Source organism: Mobula birostris, chromosome 7 (assembly GCF_030028105.1).
Source record: "Mobula birostris isolate sMobBir1 chromosome 7, sMobBir1.hap1, whole genome shotgun sequence".
NCBI lineage: Eukaryota > Metazoa > Chordata > Chondrichthyes > Myliobatiformes > Myliobatidae > Mobula > Mobula birostris.
In genome coordinates, this window is record NC_092376.1 from 58034803 (window position 1) to 58054195 (window position 19393).

Here is a 19393-nt window from a genome sequence, read left to right on the forward strand (position 1 = left end):
ACCCCACCCTCATCAATCTTTCTCATCATCCTGTCAAAAAACTCAATCAAGTTGGTAAGAGATGACCTGCCAAACACAGAGCCATGCTGGCTCTGCCTAATTAGACCATGGGCTTCCAAACATATCAAATGTATCCTATCCCTAAGAATTTCTCCAACAATTTCCCTACAGCTGATGTGATACTTTCTGGTTTATAGTTCCCAGGACTTTCTCTTGTTCCTTTCTTAAACAGAGGTACAACATAAGCTATTTGCCAGTCCTCCAGGACCTCACCTGTTGCTAGAGAGGACACAAAGATACTGGTCAAGGCCCCAGCAAAATCATCTCCTGTGTCCTTCAATAACCTGGGGTAAAGTCCATCAGGCCCTGGGGACTTATCCACCTTAATACTCATTAGGAAGCCCAACACTTCCTCCTCCTTGACCTCTAAATGCCCAAACATATATATAAACTCAGCAGTGATCTCCAGGTCTTCCATTTCCTTTTCCTTGGTAGCTACTGAATCAAAGTACTCACTAAGAACCTCACATTCTGCACATCCGAGCAAATGTTTCCACCCTTTATCCTTGAGTGGTCTCACCCTCTCCCTAGTTATCCTCTTGCTCTTGATGTATGTATAGAATGCCTTGGGATTCACCTTATTCCTACTTGGCAAGGAATTTTCATGGCCCTTCCTGGCTTTCCTAAGTCCCTTTTTGTCCTGTGGAGGATGTGGCATATTTGCCAGTTGAAAGCCACTTCCATCATGCTGGTCAGTGATTAGTTCAGTTAAAGTCTATGATGCTGTTCTCCCATTGCGCATCACAATGCCTATTTCCGGTTCCAGGCACTTTTGGGAATATAAAGGTTCACCCTCTTTCTTTCCTGGTCAGGCTGAAGTCATGACCACCACTGAAGGACTACTGAGATAGAGCATTGCGGGCACAGACAAGTCCCCCACGTTTGATTAGTTAAGTATCCGTTCGTAGTATGCTTACTTTTTCGGTTTTATAATTTGGGAATATTTACAAGAGTATCTATTCAATTAAAAGGTAACTGAATGTACAATGGAGTGGTTTTGGGTAGTTTAGATGAACACTTGTTTCGCTAGATGACCAGTTTAGTGTTTCAATGTTCATTTCTAAATAAATACTTAACATACCCATTTTTAAATCTGCGTCTTCTGTTCCACTCTTTGGATCCTCAAACCTGCTTTCCCACATTACATTTAGAGTAGTCAGCCGGATGTAAAGAGTGGGAGCAGGGATGGTACCTGGGATGGCCGTGTCTCTGCCAAACGGTACTGTCAAGGTGGGTACTCCGAGGAGACTGAATGGCACTTAGTGGATATGCAGCCCCCGGGCCTATCTGTAGCTTCCAACGGGTGGTATGGTTGCTGCTATCCAGGACATGCAGTGACGTACATACACCTCAGTGCTCTGGATCAGCACCCTGCCTATGTTAGTTGGCATAGTGAGAGAGACAGAATGGTTTTGGATGGTAGCCTTTCACACGTATGGTACCACTATGTTGTCCCAGATAATTATATGCATGGCCTTTGCGATGGAAATGTTGGCTAATGAGACGGCCATAGCTCACAAAGATACTGAGGAAGCATTGACTCCGATATAGGCCGAGGTAATTGAATGGTTGCCTTGTAGAATTGGGTGGCCTTAGATTACCTCCTCACAGAGAAAGGTAGTACTTGTGCTGTCATTGGCGAAGAATGCTGCGCCTATACTCCTGATGAGTCAGGAAACGTCAGACAGTTGGCTGACCATATTAGACAGTCGGTGAACAAAATTATGAAAGCTAAGGACCAGTTCCATAACCTTTCTGCTCCAGGGGGAAGCTGGTGGCCTTTTGGGGCACTGGAAAGTTGCTGGACTACTATAATACACTGAGTTGTAACTATAGGACTTATAATACTGGGTATTATAATTTTGTCTTGTATCTGTATTTTAATGGGGCATCTGTGAGGGGTTACTAGCCTGAGGGCCGGATTGTCACAATGCCACGACTTTCAAGGGGTGAAGTGCCCTGTGAGGGGCATGGCGTATTTGCCGGTTGAAAACCACTTCCGTCATGCCAGTCAGTGATTGGTTGGTTTAAAGTCTATGATGCTCTCTTCCCATTGGATGGCTTGTGCACCACATGTCTATGTCCAGTTCCGGTCACATTCAGGATATGTTAGATTGGATCAGGAAGTTTGTAGACGATACCAAGACTGTGGTGCAGTGGACTGCGAAGAAGACTATCAAAGCTTGCAACAGGATCTGGACCAACTGGGAAAATGGACTGATAAATGGCAGATAGAATTTAATGCAGACAAATGTGAGGTGTTGCCCTTTAGGAGCACAAACCAGGGTAGGACTTCCACAGTGAATGGTAAAGCCCTGAACACAGGGACCTGGGAAGACAGAACTATAATTCCTTGAAAGAGGCATCACAGTTAAATAGCATCATAAAGAGAATGTTTGGCACATTGGACTTCCTAAGTCAGGGCATTGAGTACAGGATGTGTGATGTTATATAAGACATTGGCGAGGCCAACTTTGGAGTACAGTGTGCAGTATTGATTACCTCAAACAGGAGAGATATCAATAATATTGAAAGCATAGAGAAAATTTACAAGGATGTTGCTAGTGATATATTTTGTAACTCCAGAAACTAATTGAAAGAAAAAGACAGGAGTAGAGATACATGCCTTCTTTCCTTATTTTCCCCTTTCTTTCTAATGAGGCGCTCACATATAATGTGGTGATGTAATGATGTATGCCAGTTACGTACTTCTTACATATAACCCGTAATAAATCATGTAAACAAACAAAGAATGCACAATCAAAATATATTTATAATATTACTCAAATATTATGGAAATATTAAATACACTACACTTGGCGGGTAATATCTTCCCTGACAAGGATGGTCACTTTGCTTGGCAGGTGAGGCTTGTGGCTTTGAAACTATCTCAGGCTGTGAGGCCTCCTCCATGTTGGTTGTAGGAGTAGATTCTGGGACTACAGGAAGTGGTTTTGACAGCATGGAATCCCTTTTTCTCTAGCAATTGATTCTGCTGTCCTCAACTGATTGACGTATCATCTCCAGATGACATCGGACACAATCTTCACCGTGTAGGAGAATTGTCCAGTTCTGTCCTTAATCTTTCCAAGTACCCATTTCTGATTATCTTTGTAGTTGCTCACCAGGACTGCTTGATCAGGAGTGAAACATCAAACATCCTTGTTTGAGGAGCCCTCAGTTTGTCACAGCTGCTTGTACTGCGTACTCCTTCAAAAACTAGGCTTGAGAAGATGCAATGTGAGTGCAAAGAACAACCCAGGAACAGTGTAGCTGGTGAACTGTTGGTTATGTAGTGTGCTGCATTGCAATGTGCAAAGAGGAAACTGGTGGGTTCTGATTCACTGTAGCATGCTCTAGTCACATTGCTTGCAGTATATTCTTTAGACTCTAGATAAACCTATCTGCCAAGCCATTTGTAGCTGGGTGGTGCGGTGCAGATGTCATATGCCTTATTCCAAGAAAGTCCGAAACTGTTCCTCAACAAACTGCGGTCCATTGTCACTGGCTAAGTGTTCTAGAACACCCGTCCTTGAGAAGAGGCTTCTCAACACATCAACAATGGGCAAGACTGTAGTGAAACACCTCTAGCCACTATAGCTGCATCCATTACTAGCAAGAAATATTTGTCCATGAATATCCACTTGAATTCTCTGCCAAGCTAGGGAGAAGTAGTGCTCTTGGCATCTCCTGGAAGTGTTCGTATTCTGAACAGTGTATGGGAAGCTGCTCAAACTATTGACCTATCCCAGGCCACCAAACCTTCTAGCTAGTGCTTTCATTTTAACCATCTTGTAGCTCCCTCAACACTTTATCTCTCAGCTTGAGGAGTACAATTCTCAATCCCCACATTAGGGAAACCCTGTCAATGGCCTTAACTTAACTTTTTGAGTCAAGCTTGCCGAGAGTGCATTGAAGTGGCAGAGCCTAGGACCAACAGCATGGAACAACCTGAGGTTTGGCCAATTTAAGCATTGGGTCAGATTGAAAAGTTCAGGGTGTCGGGGCCGGAGGTGGTGAATGGGCTAGTGTTCAGCTCGCTGACTAGTGAGGTTCACTTGTCTCTGTACTGAACTTAGGCTGTGATTTGCAACTAAACGGGTGCCTGAATCCGCCGCTGTGCTGACTGGCTTCATGACTACGGACTCAATTTAATGAATTTCAGTACTGATTGTTATTTGCTAATTTTTATTGTTTGAATGATTTTTTGTTTTTGCAAGTTGGGTGTTTGTAACAGTCTTTTTTTAATGGGTTATATAGGGTTTCCTTGTTTTGTGGCTGCCTGTAAGGAAATAATTCTGAAGGCTGCATATAGTATACAGACTTTGAATCTTGAACACTGCTGCAGCATCATCCAGTGCCTTTCCTAATTCACTTTCAGTTCACTATTGTCAGGATTATGGCATGCAAATAGATCTGCAATCAAGTTTAGTTGTCTCAGCCAATCACAACCCCAAAATGCTGGCCCTCATGTTTTTACCACATAGACGCCCAATGAAACTTGTTGTTTGTTGCATTTCACTGCTAAAAATGTCATTCCTACAGATATCCTTCCTCCAGTATAAGCTGGATATCTGCAGGCTTCATTTCGGTATCTTTGAAATGCCGTTCAAGCTCATTTTGAGGAATGACTGGAACAGCCGAGCCAGTGCCCAATTGCATTTTAATTAATTTTCCATTCACTTCTGATGCAAGCCATATTGTCTGTCAATTGTCAGTTTTCACATTGTAAACCTCAAGGCTATGGAGTCCTATGTCACTCTCATCATTATCAGATTTTTCATTAACAGCATGCAGATTAATATTCTTTTAGAAAATCCAATTTAACATTTTAACTTTTTCTCTTCCCTGTGCAGTCCATTGAAATTTGTATGCCTGACATGCTGTTTGTATGTGTCCCACTTAGTTGCATTTTCTACCTTTAAACCTGCATTGATCTGGTCTATGTGAGCCCCTGCCACAATGGTAACACAATTTGTACAGTCTGGCAGGTTTCTGTTCAGACATTGCAATTTTGTTCACATTCACTTTCATTGCTGACTACAACTCAATTGCATCTTTGGCTGCTGTTTTGGTCGATACAGTGTTTTCAACTGCTCTCTTAAACGTGAGTTGTGCTTCAATTAAGAGCCATTTTTTAATGCTTTCTTGTACAATTCCACAAACTAAGCAATCACTCAGTGCAACATTATGTCCATCACCAAATTGACAATTTCTCCTTCCCTTTGATTCTGTTTATGAAACCTAAAGCGTTCTTCAATCAACAATGGCTTTGGTTCTAAATGTTCCTGCACTATGTTCACAATATCAGCAAAGCTCATTTCGGCTGGTTTAGTTGGAGCAGTTAAAGTCCTTAGTAAATTGTATGCTTTTCCATCCATTGTACTCAGCACCACTGGCACTCATTTTTCATCAGCTATTTCATGTGCTTCAAAATGCCGCTCAATTTGTTCAACAAGCAGCCATACTTGTTGCTTGTTAGTTTTGTCTGTTTTCTACATTTATTTACTTGAACACTTGTAGCCCCTTCTGAAGCAAAACAGGGAAGTAGTAGGTTCAGGTTCATTTTAAAACTTTCTTGCCGCCACTGTTATATTTTGCAACTCCAGAAACTAATCAAAAGGAAAACATAACAGCTGGGATGCTTGCCTATTTAGTCCTTTTTTTTCGTTTTTTTCAAGTGAGGTGCTCACATATGACGTGGTGTCATAATGACGTATGCCATTCATGTACTTCTTACATATAACCCACAATGTATTATCTAAACAAAGAATGCTAATCAAACAATATATTTATAATATTACTCATATATTACTGAAATATTAAAAATGCTAGATCTGGAACTTGAAGACCTGAATTATAGGGAAAGTTTGAATGTTAGGACTATATTCCCAGGAATAGAGGAGAATAAGGTATATAAAATTATTAATGGTGTCCAATGGGTGAATGCAAGCAGGCTTTATCCCTCAGGTAGGGTGAGACTGGAACTAGTGGTCATAGGTTTAAGGTGACAGGTGAGATATTCAAGCGGAACCTGAGGGGCAACTTCGTCACTCAGGACTTTAGTTGAGTGAAGGTAGATAGAACTAGGCAGAAGACCAAGCCAGCATGGATCAGGTGGGCTGAAGGGCCTATTTCTATGCTGTAGTACTCAATGACTCTATGACTTTACCAACCTGCATATGATGGGATGTTGGATGAAACCACAGCACCCAGAGGGAACTCATGCTGCTGGAAATCTTGTCAGCAGCTCCACTGCCTGTGCCAGTGCACAGAGTTTACTTTAACTACTTAATCAAAATATGGACGACAGAAGTTAATATTTTATAATGTTTTGGGCTATTGATGCACCGTAAATAGAAAAGGAAGTCATTATCTAATTCAATCTATCCATGTCACATGAAATTCATGCCACACTATTCCTTGTTAAACTTGGAGTTGAGTGAGTGTTTGCTATGTAATAAACACAAAGTAGCCTGGTCCTATAAAATATTTACAAAAGATTCCACTTACCGGCAGATAGAAATAGTCCACCACCTGCTTTGTAGAGGTTATAATTGGAAAAGGGAGCAGCGCAGATAATGATGAAGCCTCCTACTATGGCAGCAATGACACCCAACAACATGAATACAGACCAGAAACCACGGTAAACTAAAAGCACAAACAGCACGTGCATTAGTTCAACTCATAAAACGATGGAATCTTTATTTCTCTCCGTAGATACTGCCTGTCCTGCTGAGTTACTCCAGCATTTTGTTTGTGGTGCTCTGTTTATCCAGCATATGCAGAATCTCTTATGTTCCAGAATATTACATTTAGTCATTACCTTTATCCATAGGGGAGGAAGCATGGGAATTTCATGATACTGACTTGGTCACATTGCAGAAAGATGCACCAATGACTGCAGGCATTGATGTGTAAGTTAGTGGAAAAGATGTTGATTTAATGGGCTGTTTGCTCATGGATTAAAGTGTGCAAGATTCAAAGGGGTCCTAAGGGGCAGGTTTTTCATACAGATGTTAAGTGAGTATTTGGAACAAACTGCCAAAGTAAATGATAAAGCCCGACAAATAAATGAACAAAAGAAATTCAGATGTGTGTATGGATAGGGAAAGTATGGGCCACAAACAGGCAAATGGGTCTAGCGCAGGGATTCAAGTTAGTTGGCATGAATGAGAAAGGCCAAAGGAACTGTTTCCAAGCTATGACTCTCTGGATGCAGTCAAACTGAAAGCAGTTGGATTTGAACTCATTGATGCAACTTGATAATTTTCCATCACATTCCTTACTGATAGGGTAAAGTAAAAACAGCCTCCAGGTAAGGGGGAAACTAGTCAAAAATTCAACATTGAGTTGAATGCTTACATGCAAATGTACTGTCAGTTGGACTCACCTCCACAACAATCTGTGTCAGATATTCTCACACAGCTGTGGAGACCAATGACAAATTTCTCTCCAAATGTTTTACATAATAATTTGATATAATAATTTTAAACCAATATTATCTACTGCAGTTTATCACCAACAAACATTGTAAACTGAATCAAGGAGTGAAAACTAGTGTATTTTGACAAGATACCTAAGCATTTGGTTAGAGAGTTCAGTTATGAGCTTTTCCAATGGTAAGGCAAAACTCATATTGGCCATATTGCTTTTAATTGGCATGTAATGATTTGTTTATACATAAAAAGAAATGTGAAAGGTTGTCAGCAGTTTATTGACATTGAACCAAATAATATCCGTCCATGGAAAGTATGAAACATCCCTGGGAAGATCTCATCGATATAATCCCTTTTTAATTTTCAATGATAGGTGGCTCTTTTGTTTTCTTCACTTAAGGGGTATGAGTAATTCTAAAAAGTTTACATTTGCAACCATAGCCTAATTGCTCTTGAAAATGTGATAGGCAGCTCCAGGCATTGAAAGAATTCCCATAGCATTTAGACCCTGCAACAATGAAGGACTTTGATCTAATTCTAACGCAGGATCATGTGGGGTTTGGATGGGGATCTACAGTTGTTAGAATTACCGTATGTCTACTACCATTAGCCTATCACAGCAGCTCAAAAAGATGAGACTAAATAAGTCCTGGCAAGTTAGTGAAGTGCTTGCTGTAGGTGGTGTACAATGCAGTTATAATGGGGGTGGAGGGAATGAGTGTTCAGAGTACTAACAGGGGTGGCAGTTAATTGTAATTCTTTCTGCCAGAATTGTTTAGTTTCCTGAATTTTATCCTTGCATGACTGAAGCCGAGTCAATAGGCCATACCTAGTTCTAGCTCGTAAGGAATATAAAAGCTTTCAACCAGTTTAAGGGATGGAAACCTATAATCTAATGAGATATTGTTGCCATGGTAACATCAGACCATTAGTGCAATGACAATCAGTTGGAGCAGATCATTTATGAGTGAAGCATAAGATGAAATTTTTGTTTGGTGCAAACTCCCATTAAACACCAGTGGGAGTTGTAAAATCTTTCAGATAGATCATAGACAATATTGGGCATTATATTAATTCATGAAATGCTCCCCATTTGCCAAGGAACATGTAATAAATATTTCACCTGATTTGTGTTATATTTATTCAGGCTAAGGCTGTATAATTATAAGTGAAATTCTGTTTGAAGCATCTTTTCTTCTGATTATAATGATTTGGTTTTCCACTTTAGGCTGAGATCTTTTTGAATGTTTTTCAATATACACTTGGAAAACTAAATATATGCAAAACTTTTGTAAATGGTAGAAGGGCCTAGGACAGCCAGAAAGTGAATCACTTTGCATAAGATACTCAGATTCTGGCCTGTTATTGTAGTCACAGTATCCATGATGCAAGTTAAATTAGATTTCTGGCTTAGCCTCGCACCCTGGATGTTGATGGTGGGTGATGATTGTGCTAAAAAAAGTAGAATTGAGGCTGTTAGTCCCGATATTGGTACAAGAACAATAAAACCAATCCATGAAAAATATAAAATTCACATGAATTATCTCATCATCTTGATCTCTCTTACTTAACAACTTTTTTAGTGTAAATAAACAAAAACGAATCACTTTGCTATTTCAACAAGCCAAATTTCTGAATCTCTTATAACCACTGTTACATTAACATTATCTTGAAATTTGCTAAGACATTGCTAAAATTTAGTGTAATTACTTATATTTACTTACTGATTGCAGTCTCATAAACTGTGGAATTATGAGCTTCTGTTGTCAAGGGGAATGGGAGAAGGTAAGCCTGTGTACAGTATTTTGAAGGAGGTTTGTTAGCTGAGGAATAAAGAAAATACAAGAGTGTGAATAACATTTAGTGATTATAACATCTGCCTGCCAAAGTCTCCCATTCATTGATGATAAACTGGTTTACCTAGTTAATGATTTATAGTTTTAGAATAGAAGTATCTGAGACCAGCATTGTCAGTTATATGTTATTTTGCATAAACCATTTAAAATATTTCTGTTATCCCCTGATGCAATCTTATTATATTTTAATCCCACAATATAATTTCAAGGCATCGTACCTGATAACATAATGACCACATTTCTTAAAGATTTTAAAGTTATGCTAGTCATTCATGTTATTAATCAAAACTCCATTTCATTTGATTATGGAAGAGTGCAAGGAGCCATCTAATAGTAGCCTTCTGTTCCTGAGATGTTGCTGTGTTGCTTCACCCTTAACTACCGTGAGAACTGATGCCTGGAGACAGAAAAAAGCCAGAACATGAAATAAACCTTTATTCAGTATAAACAACATAACTACAAAAATCTCAAAACTCAACAGTACATCTGTAAGTGCATTTATTTATCCAAGAACGTTCAAGACGTTGATAGGAACAATGACAAATCAGTGAAAGTCAATCTAGGATTGGTTGTTCACCAACCAATAGGTGTTGGTTGTTTCCACTGTAACAACTCCTTCTTGAAGGTGATTGCTTGATTTGGATTGGAACAACTAGCTTAAACTGGTGATCAGTCCTTAGTGGTTGCAGGCTGTCAATTTCTTGTCACGATGTTGCTTGTGGTTACACTGGTGCTGGAGGTTGGCTCAGTCAGGGTAAATTGAACCCTTCCAGGAGCAGATGGAAGTCCAACTCTGTGGTTAATGATCTGCCTAGTGAACGTTGTTGTAACTATGGAAGAACGTGCCACAACTGGTTGATGAGGCGACACCAGCAACATCCACCTATGATAACATTGTAGAACACTTTCCACATCTGTATGACAATCTCACCTGGTATGCAGAGACGTTACCGACTGTGACACTGTCTGGAGCATACTGCGGCTCTGGGCTTCAGTGACTTCACCTGTCAGACAAGGTCTGTGTGGCTGCACGTGCACCTGACCATCTGCTGTCTTGGATGTTGGATGATATAGCAGCATTACAACCAATAATGTGAACAATTTTCTTCCCAAGAGCGCTTCAGATGGAGACTGCCCCTTGAGGCCTACAGTGCTTATAAAAAGTGTTCACCCCCAGCCCCCCTTGGAAGTTTTCATGTTTTATTGCTTTACAACATTGAATCACTGTAGATTTAATTAGGCCTTTTTTGACATTGAAAACAGATCTCTACAAAGTGATCTAAATTAATTACAAATATAAAACATAAAATATTTGATTGCGTAAGTATTCACCCCTCTAATATGGCGCAACAAATCATCACTCGTGCAGCCAATTGGTTTTAAAAGTTACATAATTTGTTAAATGGAGATCTGTTTTTGGAGCCCTACGTGCCATCAAGGTGCTTCAATTGTAAAAATACGTCTGTATCTGGAAGGTCCAATGGCTGGTGAGTCAGTATCCTGGCAAAAACTACACTCTGATGACAAAAGAACACTCCAAGCTACTCCACAGAAAGGTTATTGAAAAGCATAAGTCAGGGAATGGATACAGCAATATCCTTTGAATATCCCTTGCAGTACAGTTAAGTCAATCATCAAGAAATGGAAAGAATATGGCACAGCTGTAAATCTGCCTAGAGTAGGCCATCCTCAATAACTGAGTGACCATGCAAGAAGGGGACGAGTGAGGGAGGCCACCAAGAGACATATGACACATGACTATGACTTTGACAACTGTGGAAGAGTTACAAGCTTCAGTGGCTGAGATGGGAGAAATTGCGCATAGAACCACCGTTGCCCAGGAGCTTCACCAGTCGCAGTGTTATGGGAGAGTGGCAAAGAGCAAGCCACAGTTAAAAAAAACCTTGCCTGAAATCTCAGCTAGAGTTTGCCAGAAGGCATGTAGGAGACTCTGAAGTCAGCTGGAAGAAGGTTCTATGGTCTGATTAAAGCAAAATTGAGTTTTTTGGCAATCAGACTAAACGCAATGTTTGGCGTAGGTCAAACATGGCGCATCATCAAAAACAGACCATCCCTACGGTGCAGCATAGTGGCGGCTGAATCATGCTGTGGGATTGTTTCACAGCAGCAGGCCTCGGAAGGCCTCGGAAGGCTTCGGAAGAGGGGAAAATGAAAGCAGCAAAATACAGGGAAATTCTGGAGGAAAAGCATTCTGCAAGACAACTGTGACTTGGGAGAAGATTTGTTTTCCAGCAGGACAATGACCCCAAGCATAAAGTCAATGCTATACAAGAATGGCTTAAAAACAACAAAGTTAATGTCCTGGAGAGGCCAAGTCAGAGTTCAGACCTCAATCCAATTGAGAATTTGTGGCTGGCTGGCATAAAAAGGGCTGTTCACTCATGACCCCCATACAAGAGCTTGAGTAGTTTTGTACAGAAAAATGTGAAAAAATTGCTATGTCCAGGTGTGCAAAGCTGATAGAGATTTATCCACACAGACTCAAGGTTGTAATTGCTGCCAAAGGTGCATCTACTAAATACTGACTTAGTAATTATGTAATCAATTATTTTGTGTTTAATATTTGTAATAAATTTTGACCAATTTGCAGAAATTTGCTTTCACTCTGACACAGAGTCTTTTCTGTTGATCAGTGTCAAACACGAACAAATTAAATACACAGTGATTCAATGCTGAAAAGCATTAAAACATGAAAACATCCAAGGGACGTGAATACTTTTTATAGCCATTGTATATGCGGTGTAATTTGACATGTCAGCAGAAAAGTGTTGAGATCCTTGGCCAATGATCCTTCCCCTCTTGATTTTAGAAGCAACCGTTTGAAGTTATTCATAAACTTGTCGACTTGGCCTTCGGCCTGTGGATGGTATGGGATTCAACGGATGTGGGTAGTTCTGCTGTTCCAGCAGAAGGCAGCAAACTGCTGTGAATGGAATTCCGTGCTATTGTCAGAAACAAGCATGTCTGGCATCCCAAAGCAGCTGCAGATCCGCTGTAGCTATGGAATGGTAGCCTTTTTTTTACTTCATAGGGAATACTTCTGACCATTTGGAATGGGCATCAACCAAGACGACGTTGATACACCTGTTGATTGGGTCCATGAATGCAATATGTACTCGATTCTAAGATCTGGCAGCCTGAGGCCATGGTTATGGATTGCCTCTACTTGGATTCTTTCTGCCATAGAGCACGGAGATGGAATACCTTCATCTATGCCCAGCCAGCATATTCATTCGATTCGATCATTCATTTGATTGATGCCTGAGTGATCACAGTGGAATTGCTTCACTACCTTTGGTCAAAGTATTTATGGAATCACAATTCTCTCTCCAATCATTAGCCAGGAGTCCATCGTTGAGAGTGATGTATGATGTTGGTAGAAAGGTATGACATCCTCCTCCAGCTTGCTGGCCATTTGTCAATGAGGTAACTGGAGATATGCTGGAAAAAAAGGGTCTGCAGCTGTTTCTGCTCTGAACTTGTCAATTGTTACTGGAAGACCTTCAGCAGCATCCCATACAACCCAGTGGACTTCACAATCAATTGAAATCGCAACCAGAACTGCATCTTAATGTTCAGTAACCTGCTGATTCACAAATTTGGAGATGGCAACTGCCTGACCATGTTCCTGGGCTGATGTGTACTTCATTTTAAAATTGTAGGCTAATAACATTTGGCCCACCTATGTAGACAGTTAGCTGTATACACCAGAATAGCTTTCTTAGACCAAAAGGTGGACTAGAATGGCCTGTGATCAGCAAAGAAATTGAAATATCTGCCATAAAGCATCCTGTGGAATTTCTTCTAAGCAAAGATGATTTACTTCTCAACTTGTCCATAGTTCCTTTCTGCTGTGGTCAGTGATCTGGCTGCATGCATGACAGCTTTTTCAGAACCATTAGAGAAGATATGGGATATGACAGCTCCCACCCCATAGTTAGAGGCATCTATTGCTATGATGATTGACAACTCTGTGCTGAAATGCATCAAGAGAAAGTTGGATAAAGCATATTCTTCAGCTGATCAAAGGACTCTTGGCATTATTTAGACCATTTCTACATGGCACCCTCGTTGGGTAAGGCACTGAGTGGCTCCCTCATTGCTGGGAGAAATGCTAAATAATGACTGATCATGCCCAAAAATTACCATGAAGTGCTGACATCAGCTGGTGGAGGCATCTTTAAGCTAGCAGTGATGTTTTCAGGATCTGAGCAACGATCATGCTCACCTATGATGAATCCCAGATACTCGACTGAAGACATCAGGAGGCTGACTTTTTCTGCCTGAAGTTGCAATCGACGGTCTTGCAGTTTGTTGAAAATGTGTTGAAAATGACAGAACATTGGCATAGTTCTGTCTGATCTGTGCCCGTCACACAGATATTGTCGAGACAAGCAGCAACATTACCCAGCGTGGAGTCCATAAGCCACTGGAGAATTGTAGGGGCTGCCTTTACCCCGAAAGGCAGATGGAGGAAGGAAAACAACCCCTCATATGTTGTAATAATGAGAAGCTCCTGTGAATTTTTTGGCACTTTTACCTGGAGGTAGTCTTTAGCTGTCCAACTATGCAAAGTCACAACCACTGCTCAATTTTGCAAAGAGATCTATCTGCTGGTACCAGTAATGGCTATTGGTGTCTGTAGGGCCACACTAAGGCCAGCTGAGAAATCTACACACAAACTTATTGTTCTGTTGGCTTTCTTGATAATGACTGTTGGAGCTGCCCAATGTGAGTAGTTGACAGCTTTGATGACACCAGCTTGTTGCAGGTCATCTAGCTCTTACTCCACAATTGGTAAGGATGTGTATGGTACTGGTATTTTGGGACAGAATATCGGCTTTGCATTTGTACAGAAATAGAGTTCTGCCTGTATTTTGGTGCGGCAACCTAAACCTTCTTGAAACAATACTGCATAGCAATTTTTTGCATTTGTTGTTCTATAGTCTCACGTACATATGGTGGTATGGCATCAATGGACATTATTTGAACTGCCAATGTCTTCGTACAGACATCATCCAGGGGGATGTTCCAGAGCTCAAACTTGTCAATCCAGTCAATGCCAAGAGCACTCAGATCTGGCTCGTCTGTTAGGTAGCACACACCATTGACATGGTTACCATTATGTTTTGTAATTCCAGAAACTAATTGAAAGAGAAACAGAGGAGTCAGGATAATTATCTACTCAGTTTTTTTCTTTTCCTATTTTTTAGTGAGGCACTTGCATATGATGCAGTGATGTAATGACATTCTGGATGCCTTTCATGTACTTTTTACATAAAATCCAAAGTAAATTTTGTAAACAAATAAAAAAATGCTTAATCAAACAATATATTTACAGTATTACTGAAATATTAAATACACTACACTCCCCCCACTTAGCTCTCAAAGTAAATTAGAGAGAAATTTGCCTGCTCTTAGTACTAAAACTAAAATAGTTATGGTCTATTTATGACAATAAATGTTCCGTGCTTACTTCATTATACTTTCAAAACTGTGTCATACACAAGTACGTGCCAAAATAAAATGTGACCACAATAAATATGGGAAGAGTAAATGGAGGGGTGGGTAAGTGATGCAAAAATAAGGCTCCTTTGTGCAGGCAACACTCTCCAGCTGAAGGGTCTCGGCCCAAAACGGCAACTATTTACTCTTTTCCAAAGACGCTGCCTGGTCTGCTGAGTTCCTCCAGCATTTTGTGTGTGTTCATTGGATTTCCAGCATCTGCAGGTTTTACTCACCTTGTGCTCCTTTGTGCAGTTTTTGTCGGGGTTAGAAAGTCGATAACCCTTCTATTTAATGCACAAATAACAACTAACTTATAAAGACTTACAATGGCCAGATTTATGCAATGTGCTTGACGCTGATATGCCTTGTGCTCAGTACACAAATAGCAACAAATTCATGGACTGCAAAAGCCAGAAGTATGCATACTAAACACTGGGAGCAATTCTTTGTGCAATGCTGATTTGACACCAGCACTGCCAAACGGGTTGAGGCAATCCACAGATGCCCAATGTTATATAAACCGGAAGCCTGCCATTTGGGACTAGCAGAAAGATTTGTCGGGGAGTATGTGGATATTTAGCTCATGAACAGAGGTGTTAATCTTTGCTCGTGAGTCTTGTGTGAAATCTTCAGCCATACCCTATGAATAACAGATATGGGAATGTTAATTTTAGGAGTGTAGCATGATAGCGAGAATCAGGTTGAAGCCCCAACAAACAAGGCAACCATTGAAAGTGAAAGAGATGGAGAAGAACTCTGCGAAGGAAGCCTGGTCCACAGGAGCTGTAAGGATCAAGTTCTCAGACGTGTGTCTAAATGAGAACTAATGACTTAGAAGATTGCTCTACAAAGGTGACTTGATGTGTGGAGAGACATGGATGGGTGTAAGAGGTTGTAGGGACAAGTGCAGCCACAGCAGAAGATAAGAACTGCCTCACTAGTTTCAGCCAAACTTTCAATTCATTTGTAGGGCCTCCTTCCAGGCTTAAGTGATAGGAATTGGGAAATCATAATTTCCAGTTCACTGAAGCTTCAGGACAGTCACTGAATACTCTTCTACAAGAGGTATATGGTCATCACTTACTTCCTTTAAGAAAAGCAATTGGCACCAACTGGTCTGGATGACTACTGCTCTGTCATCACTCAGGAACCTGAACTGCAGTTGGTGCCAGCCAGTTACTCCAATAATACTAATGATGTCTTCTCTCCGATTGAGGTGTCAAACAAGGTTGAAGTCGACGACGACGAGAGTGAAGGTTGAACAGATGTTCGGCTCCATCTGCTTGCATTTGACCGGTCTTCCTTTCCGTCTCGTTAGCTGCTGTCAGAGGAAAGTACAGGAGTTTTGGGATCTACGTTGCAAGGATTGATCACCGAGGCTGTGGACTTGTTTTGGAGGACTTTGAGGTTCATGTTGCATGTGTTTCTTGATTCTGGTACTTTTTTTTTGCTGTTTTTGTGCAATTTGATCAATGTGTACTGGGGTGCTTTGGCGAAGAATGGCACTGTGGCCTGCATTGGGCTAGCAGCATGGCGCTGAACTGAACTAAAATGAATACTACTGGACTCCTGGTTTGATGTTTAATACTCTATGTACTGATCGCCTGGCGATTGCCACTTGCCCCATTTGTTCTGTTTTCATGCATTGGGTGCTTGGTGTTTTCTTGAACGGGTTCCATGGTGTTTCTATATTCTGTGGCTGCCTGCAGGAGGACAAATCTCAGATTTGTATGCGGTATACACACCTCAATAACAAATGTACTTTGAATCTTTGATGTCCAAGTGCAAGTGTTCTGCCTGAGTTCCACGAACCCACACATTTGGAATCTCATGCCAGTCTTCCTGCTCCGTCCAGTTTTTCTCCCACACTCTTCAAAACCCCTTTTGATAACTGGCAGTGTGGAGATGCAGTTATACGTGTATCTGACTATGCTTTTTGGCTCTTCTGGGCCTTCTAGCAGAGGGCTGCTGTGCAACATGCCTTGTAGGCATTGGCAGCTAGATCATTTCAGTGTGGATGACCTGGAATTAGGGGCAGAAGCTGGGCTATATTGATGAAACTGTCAGGTCATAGCTACACATCTACAAAGTAGATAATTCAAGTATATACTACTTCCTAAGTTCTTGTTCATTTTTGTTACCTTATACCTAGCACCAAAACAGCTTTTAATTTGTGTTCTTATACTGTAGTATAGCTGGAACTCAACAGAACACATGAAATTGCCTCGTTATAATGAAAGCTTTAACTTAATCATATCTTCAATAGTTTCACACACAAATTCATTGTACATGGGTATTAGTTGTTCTGTATGTATTAAATCATTTAAAAATATAAATGGTTCACTGCTTATATGACTAAATAAATAAAAACAAAGAAACAGATTTTGTACAGAAATCACAGATAGCTGCTAGAAATGTAAAATTGGAATGCTAGGTGATTTTAACTTCCCACGTATTGACTGGGACTCTCAGACTGAAAAGGACTGGATAGGATAGTTCGTCAAATGCGTCTGTAATGTTTTCGTTCATCAATATTTCGAGGTCCCATCTAAAGAGGGTGTGATATTGGATCTCCTATTAGGGAATGAGACAGAACAGGTGACAGGTATATGTAGGGGAACATGCTGGATCTAGTGATCGTAATGCAATTATGCAGAAGGATAGATCTGGTCCTCAGTTTGTGACTCTAAATTGGAGAAAGGCCAATTTTGATGGTATTATAAGGCCAAGTGTGGATGAGGACAAGTTGCTTTCTGGAAAAGGTGTGCTTGATAAGTGGGAGGCCTTCAAAAGAGACATTTTGAGAGTACAAAATTTCTATGTTCCTGTCAGAATAAAAGGTGAAAATAACAGGTTTAGGGAACCGAAGGGTCTCGGCCTGAAACGTCAACTGCACCTCTTCCTACAGATGCTGCCTGGCCTGCTGCGTTCACCAGCAACTTTGATGTGTGTTGCTTGAATTTCCAGAATCTGCAGAATTCCTGTTGTTTAGGTTTAGGGAACCTTAGTTTTGGAGAAATATTGTGGCCCTGGTTAAGAAGAAGAAGGAGGCACATAGCAGGTATAGGCAGCAAGGAACAAATCAGGTATGTGAAGAATACCAGAATTGCAAAAGAACACTTAAGAAGGAAACCAAGCAGGCTAAAAAAAATGCATGAGGTTGCTCTGGTAGACAAGGTGAAGGAGAGTTTTAAAGACTTCTACAGATATATTAAGAGCACAAGGATAGTGAGGGACAAAATTGGTCCCCTGGAAATCAAACTGGCCACCTGTGCATGTAGCTGAAAGAGATTGGGGAGACCTTAAATGGATTTTTTGCATCTGTATTTACCTGTGAGATGGACACAGAGTCTACAGAGCTGAGACAAAACAACTGTGAGTTCATGGACCATATATGGATTACAGAGGAGCAGGTGCTTGATGTCTGGAAGCAAATTAGGGTGGATACATCGATAGGATCTGATAAGCTATTCCCTCAGACCTTGTGGGTGGCTAGTGCGAAAATTGCAGAGACACAAGTATTCAAAATACTTTTATTCATGCGTGAGATGCCAGAGGATTGGAGGATAGCTAATGTTGGTCTGTTGTTTAAGAAAGGCTCTCTAAGAATCAGTCAGGAAATTATAGGCCAATGAGCCTGACATCAGTAGTAGGTAAGTTATTGGAAGATATTCTAAGGGACCAGATTTATAAGTATTTGGATAGAGAGGGGCTGAAGTATAGTCAACATGGCTTTGTGTATGGTAGATAACGTATATCCAACCGTAGAAAGTTTTTCAAGGAAGATACTGTACCAGGAAAGTTGCAGAAGGCAAGGCAGTGGATGTTGCCTACATGGACATTAACAAGACCTCTGAAAAGGCTGCACTTGGGAGGTTGGTCAAGAAGGTTCACTTGCTTGGCATTCAGGATAAGGTAGTAATTTGGATAAGACATTGGCTTCACAGGCGAAGCCAGAGTGTGGTAGTGGATGGTTGCCTCTCCGACTGGAAGCCTGTGTCCAGTGGTGTGCCACAGGGATCAGTGCTGGGTCTGTTGTTGTTTGTCATCTTCACCTGGATCATAATATCGTAAACAGGATCAGCAAATTTGTGGATGGCACCAAGATCGAGGGTGTAAGTGGACATGAAAGCAAGTTATATGGAAAGGATCTGGACCAGATGGAAAAGTGGGCTGAAAACTGCAGATGAAATTTAACCATATAACCATATAGCAATTACAGCACGGAAACAGGCCATCTCGGCCCTTCTAGTACGTGCCGAACTCTTACTCTCACCTAGTCCCACTGACCTGCACTCAGCCCATAACCCTCCATTCCTTTCCTGTCCATATAGCTGTCCAATTTAACTTCAAACGACAACACTGAACCTGCCTCAACCACTTCTGCTGGGAGCTCGTTCCACACAGCTACAACTCTCTGAGTAAAGAAGTTTTCCCTCATGTTACCCCTAAACTTTTGCCCCCTAAATCTCAACTCATGTCCTCTTGTTTGAATCTCCCCCACTCTCA

General features: G+C 41.0%; 1 protein-coding gene across 2 annotated transcripts in view; it reads right to left on the minus strand.

The window, feature by feature from the left end:
- The window catches only part of tmem182a (transmembrane protein 182a), a 47360-nt gene that overhangs the window by 12217 nt on the left and 15750 nt on the right, over window positions 1–19393 (minus strand). Inside the window, exons 1-3 of one of the 2 annotated variants that reach the window (XM_072263225.1) lie at window positions 9574–9640; window positions 9224–9322; window positions 6574–6711 (exon numbers count right to left, since the gene is read on the minus strand). In XM_072263225.1, coding sequence (XP_072119326.1) covers window positions 6574–6711; window positions 9224–9322; window positions 9574–9625 — 289 coding nt within the window. In that variant the 5' untranslated portion in view covers window positions 9626–9640. Of the gene's footprint in view, window positions 1–6573; window positions 6712–9223; window positions 9323–9573; window positions 9641–19393 lie in introns of those variants that run through there. The other variant, XM_072263224.1, reaches the window with a different exon arrangement.